The sequence below is a fragment of the Symphalangus syndactylus genome, chromosome 18 (assembly GCF_028878055.3).
Source record: "Symphalangus syndactylus isolate Jambi chromosome 18, NHGRI_mSymSyn1-v2.1_pri, whole genome shotgun sequence".
NCBI lineage: Eukaryota > Metazoa > Chordata > Mammalia > Primates > Hylobatidae > Symphalangus > Symphalangus syndactylus.
In genome coordinates this window covers 14,513,961-14,535,762 of record NC_072440.2, presented here as the reverse complement: position 1 = coordinate 14,535,762, position 21,802 = coordinate 14,513,961, and the positions used below count along the sequence as shown (strand labels likewise).

The 21,802-nt window shown below is 56.7% G+C and overlaps 1 protein-coding gene across 4 annotated transcripts in view; it reads right to left on the bottom strand.

Moving 5' to 3' along the window:
* Positions 1-1,967: 1,967 nt before the first annotated feature.
* The window catches only part of KIAA0930 (KIAA0930 ortholog), a 41,843-nt gene continuing 22,008 nt past the window's right edge, over positions 1,968-21,802 (bottom strand). For 2 of the 4 annotated variants that reach the window (XM_055254130.2, XM_055254129.2), the window contains exons 2-10: positions 17,669-17,820; positions 11,816-11,935; positions 11,653-11,730; positions 11,257-11,358; positions 9,888-10,028; positions 9,046-9,240; positions 5,941-6,103; positions 3,876-4,034; positions 1,968-3,347 (exon numbers count right to left, since the gene is read on the bottom strand). In XM_055254130.2, coding sequence (XP_055110105.1) covers positions 3,307-3,347; positions 3,876-4,034; positions 5,941-6,103; positions 9,046-9,240; positions 9,888-10,028; positions 11,257-11,358; positions 11,653-11,730; positions 11,816-11,935; positions 17,669-17,820 — 1,151 coding nt within the window. In that variant the 3' untranslated portion in view covers positions 1,968-3,306. Of the gene's footprint in view, positions 3,348-3,875; positions 4,035-5,940; positions 6,104-9,045; positions 9,241-9,887; positions 10,029-11,256; positions 11,359-11,652; positions 11,731-11,815; positions 11,936-17,668; positions 17,821-17,977; positions 18,231-19,120; positions 19,317-20,092; positions 20,203-20,929; positions 21,043-21,802 lie in introns of those variants that run through there. The other 2 variants (XM_063622971.1, XM_055254128.2) reach the window with 2 other exon arrangements.

Sequence of the window (21,802 nt, the reverse complement as noted above, 5' to 3'; positions counted from 1 at the left end):
AGAAGAAAAGGTGTAAACGGAGACCATCTATCACCCATCAGAACCTAGAATCATCACATTCCCTTAAATGGAAAAGCCCACCCCACAACTTTCTTCTTAATGTTCCAAAAAGTGACACCTAGGTTTCCTGAAAACTGTGCTTCAATCCCAAATCCCCTTAAGACCAACATGCCTTAAAGGGGTTTTGGGTTTAAAGACCAATATGTCTTTTTTTTTTTTTTTTTTTTTTTTGAGACAGAGTTTCACTCTTGTTGCCCAGGCTAGAATACAATGGCATGATCTCGGCTCACTGCAACCTCCACCTTCTGGGTTCAGGTTATTCTCCTTCCTCAGCCTTCCGAGTAGCTGGGATTACAGGTGCCTGCCGCCATGTCCAGCTAATTTTTCTATCTTTAGTAGAGATGGGGTTTCACCATGTTGGTCAGGCTGGTCTTGAATTCCTGACCTCAGGTGATCCACCCATCTCGGCCTCCCAAAGTGCTGGGATTACAGGCATGAGCCACTGCGCCCAGCCCCAATATGTCTTAAAGGGGGGTTGGGATTAAAGTACAGTTTTCCGTTGAGGAGACCTAAGGTCTTAAAGGGGTTTTGGGATCAAGTGTTCTGTTGAGGAAACCTAGGTGTCACCATGCATTAGTCTTCCCCGCATTACACAAAAGGCAAGTGTGTTCCCAGAAAAATTAAAGATGGTCTTACAAGAAGTACAAATGTGCCAACACCAGGACTTTGGGGGCCCTGGTTGTGGCCCTGCTACTTGTTACTCTATTACTTTATTCCACATGTCATTTGTTACTTTGGAAAAACAAACCTGGGAGTAACACCTTACTGTCTAGTTCTCAAGTGGCTAAGTGGCTCTGAGCAAGTTTTAAATTCGGCATCGCAAGTACCCTCTGGAGAGGGATTTAGGGCCTGAGAAAGGCAGACTCCACCGAGTGTCTGTCCATCTGTCCGGGCAGCACCGTGTGGCTCAGCATGCAGGCCAGGCCGCATGCCTCGGTTGGACTCCCATCGCCGGCCCCTGCTGTTTGTTCTGGACAGTTCCTTGGTGCCTGTGTGCTGGTTTCCTCATCTGTAAGATGGGGTCAGACAGGCAGCTACACATGGTAGGCGCTATGTGTCAGCTATGAAACCGCCAGCCCACCGTGTGCCCTGTTCACATGCCTTACAAATTGAGGGCGGATCTCTAAAATAGCATGGTTTGCACACGTTTCTGTGACCAGCGAGCCCTTTCACACATCACTGTGACTGGTCCTCATGGTCACCCTGTGAGGCAGGCAGCATTTTCGCCATCTTACAGACGAGGAGCCCGGCTTGCTCTGAGCCATCCAGGAGTGCTGGCCAAGCCTCCGAGCTTGGCCAAATGCTGGCCCCAGGGGAGACAACCTTCTCCGGCCCCTCACCTCTGAGAACAGAGGGCGGGCCGCTGTGCTGCTCACGACCTGGACTGCCTCATCTTCCCACAGACGAGCTGTCAGGGCTGTGTTTCTCCCAAGATCCCCAGAACAACCAGGGGAAGAGTTCCTGAAGAAATGGGTGTATTTTAGCCACATGAACACAAACTTGGAAGCAGCATTTGGCATCCCCGGAGAGCACTCAAATGGGGCTGGGCCACGCCTGGGGCTCCCTGAGGCTCTGTCCCCACACTTTGGGGCATGACATGACCTGACACTGTGCTGCCCTAAGACATGGGTTTGGAACATGAAATCGTGCAGAGCTGAGCTGTCAGGCCTGAGCGGACACTGCTGGAGGAGAGAGAAAGTTCACATCCCCCACCAAGCCACGGTCTCGGACTAGGTTATTACAAAGGGCGAGGGGGAGGAGGGCATCCCAGGAGTCTAACATCCCACCCGACCTATGCAGAATGACGGGTGACCGCACCCTGACCCAGCCACACACTTGAACCCTGGAGGCTTCAGTGAGGTAGGTGGTATCAGCCCCATCTCACAGGTGGGCAAACTGAGGCAGAATGAAATGCAATAGCTCGCTTTTAATAATAACATACAAAAGTCTGGAGAAAGCCCCAAAGTAGTCCCCTGTTCCCGGAGCCCAAAGAATAATCAGATGGGAGAACAAGCCCCTCCTCTTCCTTTTCCCCCCACAGAGAAGATCCCTAAACACATGACTGGAACCCCTCAAATATTCCTGGGAACTTCACACAAAAACACATAGCAACAGAGACCCAGCTTCCAGTTTACTCCCAGCTGGGGAGGGGACAGTTCTGCTCTTGGGGAGGGTACCGTGCATCCTTGCAGATGGAAACGCCTTCATGCTGGACCAGGCCGAGGGCAGGCCTGGGGCTGAGCAGCTGCTCACACGAACCGATGGGGGTGCCCATGTGAGCCTCTGAGCAACTCCTCTGCCTCAGTGAGCTGGTCTGAGATGGGACCAGCACACGCCGTCAAAGGAAGTGAGCTCTAGGAAACCAGGGAAGATGAAAAGACACCCCCGCCCCCAAAAGACAGGGTCCCACCTAGAACCTTCCCGGGAGGATGCCAGCCCCACCCGACAGCAGACACCCTTTGGCAGATGTCCTGTTCTGCCTGGCTACCGAGGCCTCCCGACTACCCTCAGAATCCAAATTCTGGAGGTCCCTCCGTCCGAGGCCCAGCATGGGATGTCCCAGGTTGGAGGTGTTGGCGGTGTTCTTTGGCTGGAAGCAAAAGGCCGTTCTGGCGGGATCAGAGCCGTCTGCTCAGCTGGAGGCCTTTCTGGAACTGGGCGTGGGTGAGGTATTCCCAGCCCAGGGCAAAGCCATCAAACTTCTTGTGTTCCCATCTCCTATTAGAACAAAGTGGTAAACTGGGGAGAATGAGCTGGGACTGACTCGGGTGCTGAAGTTCATCCGCACGGCATTCCAGAATCTTCCACCGGCTTTCCTCAATAAGGCGTGGACAGTCTGATTCGCTGAGTGCCCTGGCTGGGTGGTTCCGCCTGCTGCTGGGGGGATGTGAACATAGATGCGCCGGTCTGGCCCCGCTCTGGGCATCAGCTGCTCCTCCCGCTCTCTCTCATGGCCGCTCGGCATCTCTACTCCTCTTTGGGTGCAGAGGGCTCTCCAGAGATGGGTGGGGGGCGATGGGCGGGGGGCACAGGGCGGAGCAGAGCCAGCAGGGGAGGGAAGAGGCACTTCAGTTTGGGCTGGTGTTCGTGGAGTCGGCCCTGGCCCCGGGAGTCAAGTGGCCTCGCCTGGCTGCGGCTCCAGCACTGGCGTGTCACAGAAGACCCCGGTGGCGGTGGACAGGTAGGCACTTGGCAGCACTCCCAGGGCTGGGCCCGGCCAGGGCTCTGCGCAGGCTCCGCACGCGGCTAGGTCATCAGGATGGGCTTCTGCCGAACTTCCAGGATGTCTAGGGCCGGCAGGAGGGAAGCAGGTGAAACAGTAACCCTCCACAGCGGTGACTGCTATGGCCACGGCAGTGCCACTTCTGAAGGAAGCCCGCCTCAGCCACTCATGCATCTCCTCTCCAGGCCTCACAGACTGCAGAGACGTGTCTCCACCATCCCTACCCCGCAGGACTGGGAAGTGGGCTCGCGGCAACGGCACACCCTGCAGGGCCTCAGGTACAAGCTGGTGTGGGGGCCAGAGCCATCGCCTGTCACAGCTGCTGCAGGCCTGGGTCGGCGAGGTAGCCTGAGAGCCTCCCCTCGCCCGTGAGTAACACACACCCGGGCATCTGTGGCCACTCAAGAGGGGACAGCAGGTGCGCCAGAAAGGTGAAAAAAGGGAGGACCTCAGCTCTGGGAAAGCTACGGCTCCACCCAAACCCAACCAACCGACAGGACGGGGCGGGATGACTGCGGGTGCCTCGCAAGGCCCTGGAGGCAGAGCGGGCTGTGAGGAGGTGCGGCTGCTTCCCCACATCAGCCAGCATTACCTGTTAAAATCCGATGCAGCGGCAAAGTGACGTAGGTTAAGTGTGCATAGAGAAGGAAGTTGCCATCTGCTCTGTTCAGCTTCAGCCAGGACCCGACCAGGGACCGTCCTGTGCCCGACAGGGACCGAGACCGCAGGTTGGTTGCATTGTGCAGATCGGCTGGAGGAAAGAAGGCCAGGTCAAGGCCCACAGCATGGGACACAGGGGGAGCAGCAGGAGGCCAGCTGCCAGTCCAGGCTGAGGCTGCACTCTGCTGAGGCCGGGATGCTCCTTACCAACACCCCCACACCAGCACCCATGCACTCCAGAGCTGCTGCCTCCTCGCCTATGACACCCCTCCCTGCTTCCTCTGGCCCAGACCCAGGCCTCCACCTCCAGGAAGACTTCTTTGGGCACCCCCTCAACTCTCCCTTCTCTGTCTCAAGCTCAGTCTCCTCCGGGGGGTCTGGCACACAGAGTGTGTAATTCTCTGCTTCTCCGGGCCCTGTCCCTGGAACTAGGCACCGCCACCTGCAGAACATGGGAGCAGCAAGGTTGAGCCGACCTGCACCGTCACCCAGTCTTGCGGTCCAGGCTGGGGGAACCTGCCTCAGAGAGGCAGACTAGGGCAGTGATCAGTACTTCTTACTGATTCGGGAACGGGCCCAGGTGGGGAAGGGGCTTGCCCAAGTTCACACAAGAGCAGGTCGAGGCCAGTGCTGGAGTCCCTGACCTGGGCCAGGGCCTTGAGCAGGTGGGACCTCTGCTTCTTGGTCCCAGTGGTCAGGACAGACTGCCACCTCTTCTGATCAGTGCTGCAGCCCCAACTCCCTGCTGGGGGAGGTGCTCGGTGGGAGTTGTCAGCGAATCTTTCACGTCTTTTTTTTTTTTTTTTTTTGAGATGCAATCTCACTCTTGCCCAGGCTTGAGTGCAGTGGCACGATCTCGGCTCACCACAACCTCCGCCTCCCAGGTTCAAGAGATTCTCCTGCCTCAGCCTCCCAAGTAGCTGGGATTATAGGTGCCCACCACCATGCCTGGCTTATTTTTTTGTATTTTTAGTAGAGACAGGGTTTCACCATGTTGGCCAGGCTGGTCTCGAACTCCTGACCTCAGGTGATCCACCCGCCTTGGCCTTGCTAACTGCTGGGATTACAGACGTGAGCCACTGTGCCTGGCCAATCCTTCACCTCCATACGCTCAACAGACACACACACACAGTGTGGAGCCAGGCGCCCGCTGGGTCCTGAGGATGACAGTGAGGAAGGCACGTGGTCCATGCCAGCAGAGCACGGCAGAACCTCCCAACCTGTCTGTGACGGCCACCCCTGTCCCCAAGGAGCCATTTCCCACAGGGACTGCTGAGTGGCATTTTAAATATGCTAATCTGACTGTGTCACTCCCTTGCGTAAAACCCCTCAGAGGCCTCCCTGGGGACTCTGGGAAATGACTCCTGTATTCTGGAAGGTCACTGAGCGAGGACAGGGAGCAGGCACAGGTGCTCAGGAGAGAGTGCAGACTGCGCCTGGGCAGGACTAAGGGGCATGGGAACACCCAGATACAGACACCCGGAATCCAGGGGACAGGGGCACAGGGAGGCCAGGGGTAGGCTGCACGAGTGGCAACTCTGTCACCACAGAACACATGGTCCTGGGAGGCTGCACAGAGCCAGGAGGGCCAGGCCTCACCCTGAGGGCGAGCTGGCCCAAGGCAGCACAAGGGAGGGGAGCCCTCCTCTCTCCCTCCACACCCCGTGTGTGCAGAGCCATCAGATCACCCATCCGCTTTCTTCCTTAAGCCGAAAGGCCTTAGAAAGGTGGGAAATCCCCTGAAACTGACCAACTGCTGCACACCTGTGCTCCAAGCACTCTGCCAAGGAGACGCCTGAGCCCACCAGGACGGGACCCCCGGAGGCAGCCATTTCTGTCTGTCCCCAGCTCTACCCTCAGCTCCTAGAGGGCTGCCTGGCACATGGCACCCACTCTCTAAGTGTTGCTGAATGAACAAATGAATGAATGAATGACTGGTCTGGATCAAGAGGAGACTGAAGGGCGCGGGGGCCCTAGGGCACGGAGTGGGGGGTCACCTCCACCGTCGTCCTCCCGGAAGAACTCCTCGCTGTCATTGGCCGAGTGCGACTTCTTCATCTCAGCGATCCGGTTCCGGGGCACCTTCCTCTTGAGGGATGGGGAGAAGAAGGCGGGCCGGTTGTTCCGTTCTGGGGTGGGGGGCGTGCTGAAGGAGGTCACCTGGGAACAAGCAGCCAAAGTCACCAGAGTAGCAGAACAGCCCCCTACCCAGGGGTCCCAACGCCCCTCCTCTCCCGCCCTCAAACAACCCGACACAGCCCAGGGAAGAGGCCGCTCGGCCAGGAGGACCCAGCCCCAGCCGGCCCGTGCTAGGTGGGGCCTAGAGACCGGAAGATGCGTTCCAGCCCAGGGACCAGTAGGACACCTGGCCACCAGTGCTGCCCGAGGAGGGGCCAGGCTGCTGCCGCAAATGGCGGAAGACCCCCCCCCTCCTCTGGGCCTCAAACAGTGGGTAGGGGGTGTTCAAGCACAAAGTAACAACAGCTGCTGACGCCGAGTGAGCACCGGCCCCAACACGGACCCACTGAGCCTCCAGCTCCGTGACACAGGGGCTAGCGTCAGCCCATCTGACAGAGGGGGAAACTAAGGCAGGGACCGAGACCCTGGCTTGCCTGTGATCACCAGGCAGGACGGCAGCAGCCCCGTCTTCTGTCCCCCAGGGCCAGGCTCCTCATCCTACTTCTCAAGGCTGACATGGCCCCATCCCTCTCATTCCCGGCACCCTTCACAGGAAATACTGTGCTAAATGGCTCTATGCCTCTGTCTTCTCCCCACTTCCAATCATGTTTGGTTCTGTTCACCGAACATTCACACCCACTCAGGGCCAGGCAGGCACAGCGCTAAGGACAGACAGGCACACTGCAGGTCCCTGCCCTCAAGGAGCTCACAGTCTGCTGGGGTGACAGACTCAGAGTGACAACCATAGACAGCATGCTGGCTGTGGAGACAGAAAGAGAAGCACAGGATACACGAAGCACAGAGGCAAAAGGGATCCACAGCCTGGGAAATCAGGGAAGGCTTCCTGGAGGAGACGCCGCTGGAGCTGGGTCTTGAAGGACGAGTAGGAGTTCGCCAGGTGAAGAAGGGGGGGAAGGGCGTTCCAGCCAGAGGGAACTTGGCCCATCTCCTCCCTCCTCCCCATGCCAACAATAATCTGAGGAGCAGGATGAGCTGGGACTGAGACTTCGGGAGCCCCGTCAGCCTCCTCGTCACGGCTCCGACATCCACCAAAGTCCTGGCAGCTGCTGGGCTCCAGACGGTGTTCCCACAAGCCGGGGAAGGTTTTTAAAAGATAAAAGAAACAAACAGCAGCAACCACAATACACAGAGTCGGCATGTGTCACACACTGGCTCCAGACGACCCCGCCGGAGAAGGAGACAGGTAATAGCAGGCGCACAGGTGGCAGTCCCCAGGGGCCAGCCCTGCTGCTGACCCTATGTGACCCTAGCACACCCCTCCCCTGAACCCCAGGGCTGCCCAGCTGCTAAGGCACCAGGGACTTTCACACCCCTCACAGCCACTCCTACTGGACAGATGGGAAAACCAAGGCTCAGGCAGGTCTAGTGACCTGTGGTCACTCAGTCGTCAGGCTGTGGCTGGAGGTGGCACCTGGGTTTGTCCAGCCCAGAGCTCAGGTCACATCTTCGTAAGGACTTTCACACACACATTTTGTCAGAGTCCCAGGGGGTAATTTAGGACCAGGGAGAAGAACCAGGCCCTTTATCTCGGAAACAAACTCAGAAATATAAACCACCTCATTCCAAAGACAAGAGAGGCCCCTGCCTGGAATTCTCACCCATCTTTGCAAAAAATAGCACATGCTGTCTTTGGCTTGCAAAACACATTCATTGCAGAAGATACCTCCCCCCGCAAAAAAGATATACAGAAGAGAAAGAAAACCAACATCTGACCACCTGGAGATGTGCATGGTTCAGATCTTTCTCAAAAGTATAACAAACGCACACTCCCTCATCTCAGGCATGCCTGCGGTAATGCATCGTTTACATTCCCGTGCGTCTGCTTTCCAAGTAGGTCAACAGCAACTACGGCAGCTGCCACCTGGGAATCCTCCTGAGGGCCAAGCCCCGGATTCCTCAGAGCCTCCCAAATACTGAAGGGGCAGGTATCCTCGTGCCCTGTTTCTAGATGAGAACACCGAGGCTTCGAGAGGAAAAGAGACACACCCAAGGTTACGAGAGCAGCAGAGCAGGATTCTGGCTGTGGGTGGCGTCTCTCCTGGACAACGGCCGGGCAAGACTGCCCCTGGACCTGTGCCAAGGGCGCCCCCCTGCCCAGCACACCTGTCCTCTTCCAAGAACTACAGCTCTGGGCAACCCCTCTGGAAGAACCAGGCAGAGCAAAGCAGCCAGTGGGCTGGAGACCTTCTCCTGTCTGTACCTCACCAAAGGCTTCTGGGAACAAAGCTGCTGCTGACCTCAGCCTCCCGCCCTGGGGAAGGAGAGTGGCCTAGACAGAGCAGGGCCCCAAGCCCAGTGCTATCCCAGAGACCTTGTGACCTGGGGCAAGCTGGCAAGTCTGGTTTCGAGGTGTGCGAGGCAGGAACGCCTCTCCTGCAGCAGTGCCTCGTACAAACCGCGGGGCAAAGAGCTGGATGGTCTAGGCCTCTGCATGCTCTGGCTGACCCTCAGTCACCATCATCCCCATCTGACTCACCGGGGAAGGCTGGCCATGTGCCCACGCTCACCCAGCAGGTCCACCCAGGCAGGCGCCAGGGCCGGGCCTGGGTCCCCAGCCAGTCTCTTCTGCCCACTGGCCCTGTGGACTCAGCCTGGCTTTGTGGCATCTCAGGGAGGCAGAAAGAGCTCTGGCCCAACACCAGCCTGCGGTGTGACCTTGGCCAGGCACAGCCCTCCAGGTCTGCAAGGCAGGAACGCCTCCCCTGCAGCAGCACCTCCTACAAACCGCTGGGCAAAGAGAAGGGCTGGGTGGTCCGGGCCTCCGCACGCTCGACACCTCGGCCTGCGCACTGGTGGTTGGGAATGACAACACCTATGTCCCCAGGGGGCCGTGAGCACGGGGGAGACGGTGGAAAGTGAACCCGAGGGACGGGAGCCCCCGCCCCCAGCCGTGCAGCCCTTACCCGCTCGTGCATGGGCGAAGCTGGGCTGGAGTCCTCTTCAGTCCCACAGGGGGACGTGTCACCTGTGGACACTCGGCTGACCGCCATCTCGGCATGGCCCTTGCCCTGGGGGCCCTTCATGCGCACAAACTCCATGTTGCTGTACTTGTAGAAGCCAAACGACATCTTCTGTGCCATGCGGGCGGCCACGCTCACCTGGGGGCCGGTGCGGGGCAGCCTGAGTCAGGGAGGTGGCGATGGCTCCATGGGGCCCCTCCCCAGGACATGAACAGCCAGGGTGACCATCCCTCGAGGAGCGGGGGCTGCCCGGGAGGGAGGGTCTGAGCCGGCAGGCGGGGCAGCTGGAATGGACCCATATCCCTGCCTGGTGCCCCTCCCACTGCCCCATGAACCACGGACCAGGCTGAGGACAGGGCCCCAGGCTGGCAGTGAGGCTGGCTGCGGATGGTGCCCGCTGGGGGAGAGCGGCCTGCCCACATCTGCTTGCTTAGTTGGGGCGACTCGGAGCGCTCCCAGGGCCAGTCGCAGGAAGCAAGTGGCCGTGAGGAGGGGACAGCGACACCATCAGCCGTCACTTCCCAGGTAACTAGAGACTGAGGAGGGAGTCCCCGCTCACGTTTCAGATGAAGGCAAGTGGCCCGCATGGGCCGAGGCCGACCATGAAGAATGACGTTAAGAGGGCCAGGGAGCGCCTAGAAGAAGCCCGGAGGGGCTGCAGGTAGCCCTGGCGGCTGCTACCACGCATAAGCAGGCTGGGAGGCCCCACGGTATGGACCAAGGTGGGCTGTGGAGCCGCCGTCCCCAGGCCCAGAAGAACACCCGTGAGGCCGCCCCGCACTCACCCGGTTGTCGTACACCTTCTTGAGCGCCTCGTAGCGGATGGAGCCCTGAAAGATGACCCCCTGGAACGTGTTGGTTTTGTCACTGGCCACCAGCTCCACGCAGACCATCTCTCCTTCCCCCACAGTCATGTCGCTGAACACCTGGGCCAGGGCACAAAGAGACAGGGACGTGACCATCAGCTCCCACCGCCCACACCACAGCCTGGACCAACTGGCAGGGAGGGCTGCTCAGAAAACCCCATTTTGCAGGAGACAACTGGCTGTCACACACTCCTGTGGCCCCATGCCCTCCGAGCCCCACGGGACAGGAACAGCCTCACACTGGGGCAGGGGCTGAGCAGCAGGGGAGGACAGGGACCCTTACGGAGCCTCTGGGACTGGCAGAAGACGCACGCCCTCATCACGGTTCACCAGCACCGTCGGCCACCGTCTGGGCCCCTCCACACCGCCTAGGGGTGCCCAGCCCTGCCTGCCACATCTTCGAGGCTCCTGTGTGGCCAAAGGCTCAGTGTAGTGGCAGGGTGACTGCCCACCTGGGGTGACAACACCAGACTAAGGTGCCACAGGCCCCATCCTGCCGCCTTCCCGAGTCATTGCTCCCAGGGCCTGGTGCACAGACTGTGAGCTCCAAGGTCACAAACACTTAAATGCAAATCTCAGCTCTGCCACGCAGGAGCTACGTGTGCCTGGGGAGGGGACATGACCTCCCTGAACCTGGGATCTTCCTGCAGACGCGCATGCCTTCCTCCTAAGTCCTCAGGGCCCTGAGCGCCTTGGATGCGCACAAGGACCCCGACCAGGGCCTCAACAGAGGAGAGACACGAGTGGGCAGAGCAGGGAGTGAGCTGCGACCGGCTCCCTCCCCGCCCTCCCAGTGCTCTGTGTTTCTCGGTGAGTCTCCTGCCCAAGCCCATTTCCCAAACCTTAAAACAAAGGCTTGGCCCAGATAACTCCGGAAACCCCATCCCTCTTTGACATCCTAGGATTCCAAGTCAGTGCAGGCGTGGGGGCGCTTCTTTATCATTTACTAGCATTAACAATGGCTCCTCCCGCCCGGGCAGTGCTTCTTGCGAGAGTTTACGAGGCATCCTCCCACCCAGGAGCCTTTTAGTCTTCAGCCCTGACGGTGAGCAGGACAGATGGTCATGACACTGATTTTACAGAGGAGGAAATGGAGGCTGCGCCGGGGGAATTCACCTGCCCACAAGCAAACGCTGGGAAGACCGCAAGCCACGTCTGCCTCAGCCGGACTATTCCCGGCTCCAAGCCACCCACGCCTTTCTGCAAGGCTAAGGCCGGGGGGAGAAGCGCCTAACACCCATCTCACGAGAAGGGGAAGCTACGGAGAGAGGCCCTGTGCAGAGCTCACCTCCTCGAAGCTGTCAATCATGAAGAAGATGTTGGGGTAGCTGATCTTGGACTCCTCCCCCTTGCTGTCCATGGGGTGTTTACTGGGGGACGCGAACACTTGCTGGAAGAAAGCAGATTTGGAGGACAAGTGAGGCCCCACCCGGCACAAAGGCCCAGAGCCAGTCCAAAGCCAGAGACCTACCCGGAGATGTGGGGGATAAGCTGGTTCTGTGCTCCTCGAATGGGATACAGGATCCCAGGAGCTGAGCGGATTTCTGGAGTCAGACCCCTCACCTCGGGGGCAGAGAAGTAAGCAGGAGGACTTGTCTCTCTCAAATGCTGGGCAGCCAGAGGTCTGCCACGCCCAGGCTGAACTGGCAGTTAGGAGGCTGGGGGCTCTGGCGCCAGGGCTCACCTGAGATTTCTTCTTATGTATGTGAATGTCCCCGCCGTCAGCACGTGTGCACACCGCACAGGTCACCATGTAGTCCAGCTGGAAGAGAGCACGGGTCAGCGTGCAGGGAGGGGTCAGCCGTCCCTCGGGGCCAATCCGCAGCCCCACCCATCCCACCCCATACCTTCTGCAGGATGAGATTCAGGCAGACGCTCTCCTCCCAGTCGATGTCAGGGTCTCCCAGGCCTGGCAGCTTCTTGGAGTCCCGCCGGTACACCTCCACCTCCACCTCGGGCTCAGCTGCCTGCGAGGCCCAGAGCAGAAGTGAGTGCCCAGGGCCCACTGTGGCACTCTTCTTCTTCCCTGACTACTATGCAGGCATTACGATGGACAAGGCCTCCAATTCTTTTTTATTATTATTTTTTGAGACAGGGTGTCGCACTGCTGCCCAGGCTAGAGGGCAGTGGTGCAGTCACAGCTAACTGTAGCCTCAACCTCCTGAGCTCAAATGATCCTCCCACCTCAGCCTCCCAAGCAACAGGGACCACAGGCACATGTTACCACACCCGGCTAATTTTTAAAAATTTTTGTAGACGTGGAGTTTTGCCATGTTGTCCAGGCTGGTCTCGAACTCCTGGGCTCAGGTGATCCTCCTGCCTCGACCTCCCAAAGTGCTGGGATTACAGGTGTGAGCCACCGTGCCCAGCCAGAACTCCAATTCTTGCTCCCCGGTTCTCTAGCGACGGGAGATGGGACCCAGGGGCCATCCATTCTCACTGAGCCTCAGTTTCTTCATCTGTACAATGGACTAAGGGCGTCTTCCCCTCAAAGCTGTCATAATGATTTAAAGAGCTAATATTTGCTAAGTGGCATCAATGATAATAGTGACACCTACTGAGGTCTTAGTGGACAGCGGGGTCTGGGCTACACATTTTACAAATTAATCCTTTTAAAGCAACCCTGCAATGCAGGTATCATTAGCCCCATTTTAACAGATCAGAGTCAAATTTACTGAAGATCAATAATAAATACATATCAGAGAGAAACCAAAGCATGTCTACACCTCTCCTGGGAGACTGGCTTTCATTTTTTTTTTTTTTTTTTTTTGAGACAGAATCTCACTCCATCTGTCACCCAGGCTACAGTGCAACATGTCTTGGCTCACTGCAATCTCCGCCTCCTGGATTCAAGTGATTCTCCTGCCTCAGCCTCCTGAGTAGCTGGGATTACAGGCACGTGCCACCACACCTGTCTACTTTTTGTATTTTTGGTAGAGACAGGGTTTCACCATGTTGGCCAGGCTGGTCTCGAACTCCTGACCTCAGGTCATCTGCCCCAGTCGGCCTCCCAAAGTGCTGGGATTACAAGCATGGGCCACCATGCCTGGCCTCAATTTATTTATTTATTTATTTTTGAGACGGAGTCTCACTGTCACCCGGGCTGGAGTATAGTGGCACAATCTTGGCTTACTGCAACCTCTACCTCTTGGGTTCATGTGATTCTCCTGCCCCAGCCTCCCAAGTAGCTGGGATTACAGGTGTCTGCCACCACACCTGGTTAATTTTTTTTTTTTGTATTTTTAATAGAGACGGGGTTTCACCATGTTGGCCAGGCTGATCTCGAACTCCTGACCTCAAGTGATCTACCCACCTCGGCCTCCCAAAGTGCTGGGATTACAGGCGTGAGCCACTGCGCCCAGCCTGGCTTTCAGTTTTGAAGCAGCTGTGCTGACTGGGGGCCTCTGGTCCTGGTCCTGGGTGCTCTCACTGATTCGGGCTCTGAGGGGCTGGGCACTGCTGGGCCCTCTTGCAGGTGCACAGGCCTGCGCCCCCCTGCCAGGGGCAGAGCTCGGATCTATGAAAAGAGGTGCAGGAGTCCAACCTTGCCTAGGAGTGAGAAACAGACATCCCCGGGTCGGGGGGCCTCCCATTTCCACCGCCTGTATGGTTCTGCAATCACCCCGAGCCCCTGAGCTGAGAGTCCTGGGGTTCACAACTCTGCTGTTCCTCCTGGTCTCACTTCATTGACCTGTTCATTTGCTTTTGCTCAGCAAAGCGCTGTGGACTCAGTGAATGAAAAGCTCATGGGCACGATCACACGGCAGTTCAGGGCAGCACCACAGCATAGGCAGGCGAAAGAGCAGGTTCCCCATCAGAAAGGTGCCCGTGTGCGCACCAAAGCCAGGCCCAAGAGAACACTGGGAGCTGCCCGGTACCCACTGACAGGAGGGTGGCCAGGCTGCCATGGTACACTCCGCAGGCATTACCCAGCAGTGAGACCAGATTACAACCACCTGTGTCAACAGGCATGACTCACAAACATGACACAGGGAGAAAGAAGCCTGAAACAGCATATACTGCCCGATTCCAATGTACGAGCTGGGAGAACAGGCAGAACCCACCGGCTCTACGCACATGAGCTGTGAGAACGGGCAGAACCCGCCAACTCCACACACACGAGCTATGAGAACAGGCAGAACCCGCCAACTCCACACACATGAGCTATGAGAACAGGCAGAACCACCGACTCCACACACAGGAGCTGTGAGAACAGGCAGAACCACCGACTCCACACACAGGAGCTGTGAGAACAGGCAGAACCACCGACTCCACACACAGGAGCTGTGAGAACAGGCAGAACCACCGACTCCACACACAGGAGCTGTGAGAACAGGCAGAACCCGCCCGGGAAGTGTGAGGAGGCAGAGCAGCAGCTGCCCAGGGGGAGGGTGAGCCCTGGGGTGGGGTGAAGGGGCATCGGCGTTCTCATCACACTCTGTATCTGGGGGCTGGTGAAACCAGGTGTTCAGTCTAAGAAAAATCAAGCTGTGTACACTTCTTTGTTTTTCTGTATAGACGTTATATTGAAAACAATCTACCAAAGAGGAAAAAGTGAGACTGGGGACAGGGCTTCGCCGCTGGCAAGCTGTGTGACCCCAGGAAGCTTCCTCCCTGTCTCTGAGCTTTGGTTTTCTGAGTGGGTGGGAAGATGATCTGCACCTTAGGATCCTGAGGTGTCATGTGACCGTGATACAGGGCTCGGGCCACCAGCGCAGAGCCAGCAGCACACAGAGCCAGGTCCCCCTCCTGCCAAAGGCACACAATGGGCTGCCCAGGAACACGGATTGTTTTGTCCAGGGCTGGAGGAAACAGAGGGCAGGGAATCCAGGACATCCCTCCCTAGGAAATGCTGGACTGGGGATGTCCCTCAGGCCCTGGAGGACTGCAGGGTTCCCAGCATCCTGTCCCCCTGACACTGCAGCTCCTGCCCATCCACCCTCCCCTGCTAGGTGCAGGAGGCCCGGCTAGTTGCTATGGCGACTGGGTACCAGCAGGATGGGCATGGGGAGGGGGCGGGAAGCAGCCAGGCTGCCGCAGAGGACTTGCAGTGCGCAGGCGCCTCTGCGGGGCCCCCACCTCCACTCAGGGCTCAGGGCTTTTGCCAGGGGGGTCTCCCCGTCTCCCCATCAGTGCCTCCAGCCTGCCCCCTGCAGGACACCCTCAGCACTGCAGCCCAGCAAGCTGGGAAAAATGCCAAGTTGGGGCGGCCCCAGGACCCACCCACCAGGCCCCGCAATCTCCATTGGCCCACTCTGGCAGGTCCCATGTGGCACTCATCACACACCCTCCTGCTCTGCACTCGCTGGTCCCTCCACAGGGCGTGTCCTCAGCCCGCTGCTGCCCGCTCTCTCTGTCCTACAACCCGCCCGCCAGATGTCACCTTCTGCACTCCCCCCACCACCGCCGCCCTGCTCCTCTTCCCACCATCACAACACTGATGGCTCCGTACCGCTGGCTATACCGTCTGTCTGTCCAAACAGACTGAGGCCAGATAGGAGTCATTTCTGTGCTTCCAGCACTGAGTGTGGGGGGGCATCTGCACATGGCTCACAGTGGGTGTTCAATGGAACATTCTAGCATGTGAACAGCTGGACTGCCACCTGCTCCCGTGGGACTCAGGCTTCCCTCACTGACCTCGACACTGCCAAATTTTCAGCAGAGCTTGGATGTGGCCCCATCCCCTCTGCTCCAAATTCCTCAGGCCTGGATCCAGGGCTGCGCTTTCTCAGTGGATGGGCTCTCACCTTTAACTTCTCCACCCAAGACAGACCCCTCATCTGCCGTTCCTTTCTCCTCCCCCTACCCCAGCCTATCCAGGGTGCACACAACCTGTCCTCCCACCTCCCTGTCTGCCCTCTTGACCAGAGTCGTGACCTCTCTGGAATCAAAATTCAAAGTACAGCTGAGAGTGTCTCAAATGCGCCAAGTCCTCATTAGAGCCCCTGCTTGCAACAGACTCTGCCTTGGGGAAAAGACCAACATTTGGGGGTGGGGGAAAGGTTCTCTGCAACCTGAACTCCAGCAGAAGCTGAGAGGCCGGAGTGGATGGAGGCAGGGGCAGGGTCCACAGCCCTGGGACAACAGAGGGCCTGAGCCTCTGGGTTCCGGCTCCCATGGGTGAGAGGAGTGTCTCCCCCAGAACTGTGCTGAGGTTAGAGGAGCCTGTGCCCGCCATGAGGGTCACGGACAGTGAGGATCCTGAGGCACCAGCCACCTCCCTGCCAAGGGCACTCATACGGTCACGCCAACCCCAAACATCCCAGCCTTCCAGGTGTCCACAGTGGGAGGGCCCTCACCTTTCGGGGCACCTGCCCTGATCCCCTTTTACTCCAGACAGGAGATGACCTGGAGTGTCATATGGTAAACCAGGAGGAAACAAGACTGGCCTTGAAAGCTGGTCTCTCAACTGCACACCCAGACAGGGCGGGTGTGGCAGCAGGTTCTAAGGAGCCCTGAGCCAGCTCCAGAAGGTTCTTAGGGATCCCATCACCACTCAGGCCTCCTCTTCGTCCCTCCCAGAAAGCATTCCCTGCCTGCCTGAGTGTGGCTCTAGTCCCTGCACACCTGCCGCTGAAACTGCTGCACCAAGGCCGCCACCCCTCCCTGGTACCAAGTCCAATGGACCCTTCGGACACTGCACCCCACTGGCTGCACCCAGTTCTCCAGACCTCCCCTCCTGGGGTGCCCTCCCCTCTCCTGGCTCTTCCCCCACCTCTCTGGCCAGTTGTTCATGGTCTCCTGCTGGTCCCTCCAAAGTGGGGCTAGCTCAGGGCTCGGGGCCAGCATGCAGGCACCCAGGCCTGTCCACTTGTAGAAAATCCATCCCGCACGTGTTCAGGCTCAGAAAACGGGCCCGAGGCAAGGCCAGGCTCCAAGTAATCCCTGCATGAGCCTCTGCCAGCAAACCATGGCCCCGGAGTCACAGAGCCAGGCAGGCTGCAAGTTCCAGACCTGGCTCCACCGCCCTCTCATTTCTTGTTTTTAAAGGAAAACAAAAGCATTTCCATGTCTGGCATATGGGGTTGCTTAAACATTTTACAAACTGCAAAAGCTTGTGAAAAACAGAGAAGGAAGCATGCAAAATGTATTTTATTAGCTCCTCCCACACTTCAATTTAGTGGATGAAATATGTTAGGTGAATCACTTCATCTCCGAGCCCTCCGTTTCCTCATCTGTAAAAGGGATAAGAACACCCACCCTGTTGAGTTGTTGGGACTTCACAATGAGGCTAAGAAGAAGAGAGCTCAGCCCTGTGGCCAGATGATGGCGAGGGCTCGATAAGTGGAAGGCACCGCCATCATCGCCACCGAGTCAGGTCACCCTGCCATGGCCAAGGGAGGGCGCTGGGCTCTGGAGTCCGACCTTTGCTCTACCATCTATTGACTAATTATAAGAGGCCAGCCGAGTCAGCTGTCTCTGAACCTGTTTCCTCAAAGCTACGAGGGTGACAGCAATCACTGCCCTTCAGGGTCACAGTGAAGATGAATGACAATGTGTACAGACACCCAGCACATCCAGATTTGCACATCAGACTTTCTACACAGTTCCTGGAATACAGCAGGTGCTCAATAAATATCACTCACCCTCTGATACGCATGAGCACTGTAGGAAAGCCCACATGCACGCCGAGAGCAGACACCACAGGGATGCTTGGGGCACGGACGCAGGGGCAGGGGCCGGGGCCGGGGGTCACTCACCTTCCTCCCGTCTGCACAGCTTTCGCTGCTGGAGTACGCCAGCTTCCGGCGCACGTAGAAAAGCATGTCGTCCTGCCGGGGAGCCCATTTCTCCATGAAGTAGGTGGAGAACATCCAAGTCCAGAAGACGATGCGGTCATCCTTGAAGCACCCTGCAGAGGGAGGCCAGACAGGAGTGAGGAAGGATGGCCACCCTGGCCCTTGCAGCATGGCTTTGGCCAAGCTGTGCCCATACCCCCACATTTCTGGCCAGAAATTTTTGAGGGCTCTGAGATGCGCTGCCCCTCCCTCACCACTCCTGACCCCCACCCATGGAGCATCCAGAGAGGCTGGAGGACACCTCCCAGGAGGCCCAGTTCTTCCGCCCAGCAGCAGCCTGAGAGCCCATGCTCCCAGCCCCACAGCTGAGCCCGACTCCAGCCTGGAGATGAATCAGCAGCTTCAGAGGAAAAGGAAAATCCCGAGGAGCCAGGAACGCCACTGGCTGGCTGCTGTCTGGGCTGGAAGCCGGGAAGGCTTGGCTTGGGGGGAGCCTTTGGAAAGGCAGGGCTCTCACCAACATCTCTCATCCCCACCCACTCCCCCTGGCTGCGGCAGTCCCAACAGGAACACGACTTAAAGGGACAGCCGCCCTCCAGCCAGCCAAGGCTGCAGGCGGGAACCGCGGGGAAACAGTACCCGCCCCACCCCTGCCCCACGTCTGCGCAGCTTCGTGCTCATCTGATCCTCAAAGGGACTTCTCCTTCTATTACAAATAGTATTTATGATAAATATTTGTAATATTTTCCTGCAAAAGAGAAAAAGCCCACAGGCTTTAGTAGGGAAGATCTGGGTTTCCGTTCCAGCGCTGCCGCTGGTGATGGGACAATGGGCGGGGGCTCTGAGCCACAGGTTCCTCAGGGCACATGCAGACAAACCGAGACCACGGGCACACAGCAGGATCAACATAGGTGGGTCTGTCCCCTTTCTAGACAGATTCAACACTTCAAAATATGCAGCCAAGCTCTCTCTTATCAACTCAGTAGATTAAACCGGGTCTGCTTCTGTTTTCTGTCTTCCTCACTGACCAGTGCGATCTAGTGCCGGTACTCGGGCTGGAAGGAACTAATCCCGACACTTAGAGATGGGGAACCTGAGGGCCAGTGGTGCCGGGAACCTCTCTCGTCCTCACAGGCAGGCCAGTGGGCCGACCAGGACTCGGCCATCAGCTGAGTCAAATGCAGAACACCCTAGCCTTGGTTGACGTCAGTCACACCACTAAGCAAAGAACCAGGACTCATAGCCAGCCCCAGCCCTCAGCCCTCAGCCCTCTGCCCTCTGCCCTCAGCCCTCAGCCCTCAGCCCTCAGCCCTCAGCCCTCTGCCCTCTGCCCTCAGCCCTCTGCCCTCAGCCCTCAGCCCTCAGCCCTCAGCCCTCAGCCCTCTGCCCTCAGCCCAACAGTGTGTTGCTCACCCACTCCCATGCCCTGCCTGGCTCCTGGGCTCTAGGGCAGTGAGAGGGAGGAAAAGAGAAGGAGGCTTCATCGGTGAGGGTCTCGGTCAGTGAGCCTTGTCAGCCTCCAGGGGTGAGGGCCAGAAGAGCCCACGGGACTGGCAAGACCTCCCAGGAGAGCCCACGGGACTGGCAAGATCTCCCAGGTTCACAGGACCTGGGGGAAAAAAACACGCGTGCTGTCTGCAGAGTCGCTTTAAAATTCCTGCCGCATTTTTGCAACAGGCAATGCCCAAGTCATGCTACTACAGACCCTTGCAAAATTAAGCAAAGGGCTATGATTATTCCTGGATAAACTTCAATTCTTTTTTACTTCCTCTTAACATTGCTTCACTTTTTGTTCCCTCTTAGAGCCCAACGGAATAACAGAATAAATTTGGTCTTTAAAAACCAGCCCTCGGCTGGGTGTGGTGGCTCACGCCTGTCATCCCAGTACTTTGGGAGGCTGAGGTGGGTGGATCACCTGAGGTCAGGAGTTCAAGACCAGCCTGGCCAATATGGTGAAACCCTGTATCTAGTAAAAATACAAAAATTAGTCGGGTGTGGTGGTGGGTGCCTGTAATCCCAGCTACTCGAGAGGCTGAGGTGGGAAGATCACTTGAACCTGGGAGGCAAGAGGTTGCAGTGAGCCGAGATTGCGCCATTGCACGCCAGCCTGGACGACAGAGCGAGACTCCATCTCAGAAAAAAGTAAATAAATAAATAAGTCAGGCATGGTGATGGGTGCCGGTAGTCCCAGCTACTCTAGAGGCTGAGGCAGGAGAATCACTTGAGCCCGGGAGGCAGAGGTTGCAGTGAACCGAGATCATGCCACTGCACTCCAGCCTGGGCAACAGAACGAGACTCTGTCTCAACAAACAAATAAACACACAAACAAAAAAACCAGCCCTTAGGAAAACTGCCAGATTCGCACAGAGTTAAACATATACTTACAAAACCAGCCACTAGCCACTCCTAGGTACCTGCCCAAGAGAAATGAAGCACATGTCCGCAGAGACTGGTACACAAATGTTCACAGCATCTTTATTCATAACAGCCCCAAACTGGAAACCAGGAGAATGCACACATGTCACAATAAAAACAAACTAGCGATCCACCATGGATAAACCTCAAACTTGCCCTGCAGAGCAAAAGAAGTCAGGCGCAAAAAGCTATTTACTGTATGATCCCATTCACACGATGTTTCGGAAAAGGCAGAGCCGTAGTGACTTAAAGCAGGAGGGTGGTTGCCCTGAAAGGTTCTGGATCTTGATTGTGACGCCGGTTTCACAGGTGTGTACGGCCATCAAAACTCATCAAACTTGGTTTGGTGAGATAGCTCACACCTGTAATCTCAGCACTTTGGGAGGCCAAGGCAGAAGGATTGCTTTAGGCCAGGAGTTCAACGTCAGCCTGGGCAACATAGTGAGACCCCCATCTCTACAAAAAAAATTAAAATTAGCTGGGCATGATGGCACGTGGCTGTGGTCCCAGCTACTAGGGAGGCTGAGGTGGGAGGATCACTTGAGCCCAGGAGTTTAAAGCTGCAGTGAGCTATGATCGAACCACTGCACTCCTGCCTGGGGGACAAAGTGAGACCCTGTCTCTAAAAGTGTATTAAAAAATAAAATTTAGGCCAGGTGCAGTGGCTCACACCTGTAATCCCAGCACTTTGGGAGGGCGTGGCGGGCAGATCACTGGAGGTCAGGAGCTCAAGACCAGCCTGAGCAACATGGTGAAACCCCATCTCTACTAAAAATACAAAACTTAGGCGGGTATGGTGGTGCTCACCTGTAGTCCCAGCTACTCGGGAGGCTGAGGCACGAGAATCACTTGAACCTGGGAGGCGGAGGCTGCAGTGAGTCGAGATCGTGCCACTGCACTCTGGCCTGGGAGACAGAGCGAGACCCTGTCTCAAAAAATTAATTAACTTAAAAAACGTAAAAACTTATCAAACTGTTTAGTCTACATACAGTTTATTTTACATAAATTATACTCCAATAAAATTGTTAAGTTGTAGCTGATGCTGGCAAGGGTGCATTGAACTGGAACTCTCCGATACGCTAGAGAACAAGACGTGTGAGAAGCCAATGAGCATTTTCTCACTCCTATGCATCTACCTTATGACAGAGTACAAATTAAAGGCTTTTTGCACAAAAATATTTCATGTGTTACTAATGAGAAAAAAATAATATAACAGCAATAACCACAATGAAGATGACGAAAGGAAAGGACGCAATATTCTGCCATTTCTGACATTTCCCCGAGGTAAAGCACGCCATACGGATTCAACCAAATCACCACCAATCTTCTTAAAGGATGGCTATAAAGACTACGTGCAGATGCATGGGAATACGTGTGATATGGTGTTTAGTGGAAAAGCGGAACCCCAAGTTGTAGACACACTGATGACAACTACGTAAATCACATGGAAACACCAGAGGTAAGCAGACCAGAACGCTAGGAGTGGATGAATTGAACACAGCATAAGTTTTCCTTTATTTTTTTTGACTTAATATTTTCAGTCATAAGATTATACTACTTTTTCCCATGAATGTGCAATTTTTAATATCATAGGACTCATTAAGAAAGGGAGCGGGGAGGCGGGCGCCTGTAGTCCCAGCTACTCGGGAGGCTAAGGCAGGAGAACGGCATGAACCGGGG